General features: G+C 30.5%; 1 protein-coding gene across 1 annotated transcript; it reads right to left on the reverse strand.

The window, feature by feature from the left end:
• Window positions 1-585: 585 nt before the first annotated feature.
• Window positions 586-3,279, reverse strand: LOC134696010 (sialate:O-sulfotransferase 2-like). Its single transcript, XM_063557531.1, has 4 exons — window positions 3,054-3,279; window positions 2,193-2,326; window positions 1,218-1,356; window positions 586-667 (listed from the first exon to the last, which is right to left on the reverse strand). Exons 1-4 carry the CDS (start codon window positions 3,259-3,261, stop codon window positions 660-662), a joined length of 489 nt encoding a protein of 162 aa, XP_063413601.1. The 5' UTR covers window positions 3,262-3,279; the 3' UTR covers window positions 586-659.
• Window positions 3,280-5,188: the final 1,909 nt, after the last annotated feature.

The following is a 5,188-nucleotide window of genomic DNA, read 5'->3' on the forward strand; positions in this document are numbered from 1 at the left end:
TTCTTAAAATTAAGAAAGGAAATGGGGAATGTGTCAAAGCGACAACAATCCGAACATAGAGCAGACAACAAACAAAGGCCATCAATGGGTCTTCAATGTAGCGAGAAACTCCAGCACCTGTAGGCGTTCTTCAGCTGGACCATTAAGACATATGTATACTAGTACAGGGATAATGGACGTCAAACTAAACTCCGAAGTATACACAAGAAACTAAAATTAAAAATCATACAAGACTAACAAAGGCCAGATGCTCCTGACTTGGGACAGGCGCAAACTTGCGGCGGAGTTAAACATGTTTATGAGATCTCAACCTTGCGCTTATATATACCTCTAGCAAATGTAGATTAGTTTACATGATGAAAAAAAGTACAACGTTGTGCTTGTTTTTGTTTGTTTGAATGAAGTTTCATGCATTTCATTAATTGATCTTTGGACGCGGACTGAAATGATCACAAGTCGTTGCTGCTCTGCTCAGGGTATCATTGTCCTAATATTTTGAGTCCTGTTCGAAATTAACATATATTAAGCAGATTGAATCACAAGTGCACAAATTTCCCACAAAGAAAAAAAATCGAAATAATGTAATTGATTCGACTACTTTATTCAAGCACTTGAATGGTTGTATATTTCTTCTAATCTTTTGCGTTCTTGCTTCTTGTCTATTGAACTGAAATTTATATTAAGTTTACAAAATAATATATTAATATGTTACCCACAGTAAGCATAATAAACCATAATAAAAAAAGTAATCTAACATGCTACATATAATTGAGTGTCAAATCTCAATTTAAACTTCAACATGTTTTTGATAGCTTGAGACTGACTGTAATGCTATTTCTTATATTTCATCAGATAGATACCAAAGATGTATATATATAACACTATCTACATGTCTGCAATTTATTTGTATTTATCTTTGTTTTATCCAATAACATGTTCCTTGAAAATGAGATATGGTTCTTTTTATACTTTATTTGTTGTATTTATATGACAATTAGTTGTTTATGGTAGATCTATAATAGTGTCATTTATCCTTATTTACAATTTGTTACACTTTATCTATTTAGATCGCAACATTTTGTAAAAAGTACATTTACGTCTGACGACGTTTTTCTTTAGATGCCTTTATCATGATTAAAGTATTTGCATATCATTTCATGGTCTTTTGTACAAATACTCCACATTTTATTCATATAATAGAAAGATGAGTAACAAACCTGTATAGACAGAATTTCTCCAGAAACCTCCACACATCCTACTTGGTTCATCTAAACATCTCATGTTGCATTCACGGTCAGATTTCTTTGGATATCTTGATTGTATCAAACGGTTTCCACAAAAGCATTGTACTCTAACCTGTTTAAAATATTGATATATCATCAAATTTCTATTGTATATTCCATCTATAGTTTATATATTCGGACGAGAGTACCATTTTCCCACATAATAAATAAATCTATAAATAAAATGACAGATGAATGGGACGATGGGATAGTTATTGAACGTTCAGTGGCAAATAAAATATGAATTTAAGGGCAAAGTCATGTTACTCCGACATTCAAGGTAATCACCTATAATGTGTTAAACCAATACACTTTAATTTGGCGGCGTATAAAGATGGCACGGTAGTATTTGCATTTCAGAATTTAGGTTGCTCTTGTGTGTTAACTACCTAAGTCCATGTATCTGGACAGTGTGATTGGACAAAAAATACAGTATCAACTGAACACACTTTCCCTGACTTAGGGATGAATCAGGTGTAGCAAAATATGAAATAACAGATAACAGATGAACATCATGATGCACATGCAAATTCATTTCTGAATAATAAAATGAAAGTTCTTCAGTTAATTGTGAATGTAGAATTTTTTGCAGGGTTGGAAAGTGGTGAACATTCTAAAAAAGGCTATCATTCTTTTTTATATATCATTATCCCTTATGGGCCAGGAAATACTAATGTGCCACCTAACGTGTTCGATTAAACGGTAACAGTCTACGGGACTCCAAGGTTATCGAACACATTAATTTGATTTAGAGACAACCGTTCGTCTTTTTTAAACGTTTTACATTTGACATGTCTATGTGTTGTAAAACATACTAATCGGTATGAGTTTCGCTCTTTGTTGAAGGCTTTTCATTGAATATTGAGATCAACTCGTTTTAATTAATGCTTAAAATGTACCAAAACTTACTTGCAGGCCAAGGTATTTGTAACCTTTGCAGTGTTTCCTACACTGTTCCAAGGTTATTCCCTTGCGTAACTCTATAAAGTTTGATGGTAAATGTCGTCTGCTATCATCAGCAAAACATCCGATATAGCCTGTCACTAAATAAATTAATATGATAACATAATGAATTTCTTCACCAAGTATTTCATACTCGCATTGTACAATTAATTACAGACACAAAATCATTGTGATAATGTTTATTATATCATAAATGAGAAGTTTAAAAATATTGAAACCCAATCTTATAAATAAAAACAACAACCAGAAAATGCGGCTACTTTCATTTAAGACGGAAACCGTCTAAAATTTAACTCTAATGCTCAAATTTTAAAGATTTTTTCAGTAATTTAGCATGATTTTATGATGTAAGTACCCTATATTATATGTGCATTATATTGTCAAAAGCCATATTTATTTAGCTGAAGTATTCCACTTTCTAATAAACAGCTAAAAGTTAACACTTTATCAATTTTGTAAAACTGAAATATTTTGGGGCCAAAAAGGGGTCTAAATACAACACAACCAACATTTTCCAAAAGACCAAAAGATTGAAAAAATATATTATAACAAAACGCATTTGATTAGCAGGTCAAGCAACTGATGTTCTTAAACCCTGCTGACTGCCATTGGTGATTTCCAAATAAATTGATCACAAGGTGTAACAAAATGGATCTCTATATTAATTATAATACGAAGTAAAAAACTATAAATTTGTGGCAAAGAGGGTAAAACACAACAAATACATATACCCAGAAGTTCAACATTTCAAATCATTGATACATGATAAATATAATTATTTTGTTTAAGAAAAAGATTAAATTGTACCTTGAGGTATTTTTTTCAGTTGCTGAATCTTTCCCATCATCGTATTATCACTTCCTCTCAATGCTTTAACAATATTTGTCATCTTTTCCCACATAGCATATTTGTGGTCCATTTGCCTCTGCATCCATTTTTCTAAGTTTTTTTCTTCATTTAAACTGGAAACAAAAACTATTTCTAAAGCCGATATTAAAACAACAAGATACCTCATTTTTCTGTAAAAGGTATTGGTAGCACAACTTGTTAAATGAAAGGATAATCTATCATAACAATACATCAAGCATAAGTAGCGTGTTGTTTATTTATATCATATAAGATTACAACATCTAGAATATTCGCATCTGTTGCAAAATAATTTGAACCGTAATTATGATTACGGGAATCTTCCTGTTTCGATATTTTTTACATATTGATATTCATCTATTTACCAGTCTTTCATGTCTTTCATGTCTTTCTGGTTAAGAACATTTAAATCCATTTTCTACATTTGAAAATGCCTGTACCAAGTCAAGAATATGACAGTTCTTGTCCATTTGTTGTTGATGTGTTTTGGTATTTGATTTTACCATTTGATTATGGACTTTCCAATTAAATTTTCCTCTAAGTTCAGTATTTTTGTGATTTTAATTTTTATTAGTCTAAGAATACAAAAAAAATGTTCATTAATAATAAAAATGAAAAGTAAGCATTGACTTTCATGTCGGAAGTAATACAAGTATGCATTTATATAGATAATTTAATGTATTAATGCTAATTAGTAAATGAATTTGACTACTCTAGCAAATTCCCTCAAAAATAAAATAAACAAACAAAATGTTGGATATACAAAATAAACACATCTTTAGAGACAACATAACATTTTTTCAAACTCGATCACTAGTTATCAAAACTAAAATAAAATTGAGTTATTATATCGTGGTGTCTTTGCAAAGGACAAATACATTAACATGTGTCATTGGATAACATAGCTCCTGAAGAGCTCGATATTCCTTAGAGGTACATAAGAAATAAATACTGGACGAACTAGAATATTGTCAGAACACGCAGTCATTTATTAAAGAGGTAGAAAACACTTTAGTTGTAGAAGCTATTTTGTTCTATAACTGTGATAATTCTATCGATCCTTGTATCTTCCTTTAAAGAACCCAATTGTGATACGTTTGACGCTCTCTTTTAAATATGTACATACGGCATACATGTACGATATTAACTTTCTTGATATTGCACACTGTTATAAGCCACATCAAGTATAGCTGCGATAGTAAATCTAAATCCCTTATATATGTTTTGAATTGCTAATTTGCAAATGTATTTTTAAAAAGGTTCAGGGTGTACAGTCTATGTTTACCTGAAAAAAATATGATAACAACGCCTTTTAAATTTTATTAGTTCTACGAGTTTTTCTGAATTGAAAATAAACGGTTCCAATGGGAAATAAATACTGTATAATCTGTCACAAAAAATTAAATCAATATGTATCATTATATTTTGGATTGTGGTACGAGTTGTTCTGAAATGAACCTCCAATACATTTCAAATCAACACATTATTTTCTCTACATGCATGCACAACCTGCATCAAAGAAGTTGTCGGGTTGTCATTTCCGAATATAGTCATATAATCTATTGAAGATGAAGTAAAACGGCAGAACAGAAACATAGGAAACCACAACATGTTACAACAGAATATAACTAATTAAAAGTAATGATTTATTGACGTACTGAATTACTGCAGTCCACACTTAAAAGGACACACATATAACATCAGATATTGTAACTGAATATAAGTATGTTACTCCGTCATATATAACAAAAAGAAAAAAAACAGTAAGAGCTTTCAGCAAATTCAATAAGACAAATAGTTACACAGTTACGTAAATCAAACATAAAAGTTTAGAAAAAGATTAGAGTTGAAATATTTTATAAAGTGTGTCAGTTTGAATCCCTGATTAGTGCATTTGTGTCATTTTATCGATTGACAAAGAATTATGACATACACATCATAGTATATCAATGAAAAAGATAGTATATGTATTTTTTTCTGAGTAATGCATCTAAAGATGACCATCCTAATGTTTAATTGCTGAAACAATTAGCTGGTGTAATATTATATCAGTCAATACGTAGTATCCCAGGTGT

Source organism: Mytilus trossulus, chromosome 14, assembly GCF_036588685.1.
Source record: "Mytilus trossulus isolate FHL-02 chromosome 14, PNRI_Mtr1.1.1.hap1, whole genome shotgun sequence".
In the NCBI taxonomy this organism is placed as follows: Eukaryota; Metazoa; Mollusca; class Bivalvia; order Mytilida; family Mytilidae; genus Mytilus; species Mytilus trossulus.

What these genes read in the sequence shown, in the direction of transcription:
- LOC134696010 (XM_063557531.1), bottom strand. Translation starts at nt 3,261, where the DNA reads ATGAGGTATCTTGTTGTTTTAATATCGGCTTTAGAAATAGTTTTTGTT. An exon ending in ACTGAAAAAAATACCTCAAG is followed by an intron (nt 2,327 to 3,053) that starts GTACAATTTAAT and finishes TAATTTATTTAG; the next exon opens with TGACAGGCTATATCGGATGT. An exon ending in ACAAATACCTTGGCCTGCAA is followed by an intron (nt 1,357 to 2,192) that starts GTAAGTTTTGGT and finishes TATTTTAAACAG; the next exon opens with GTTAGAGTACAATGCTTTTG.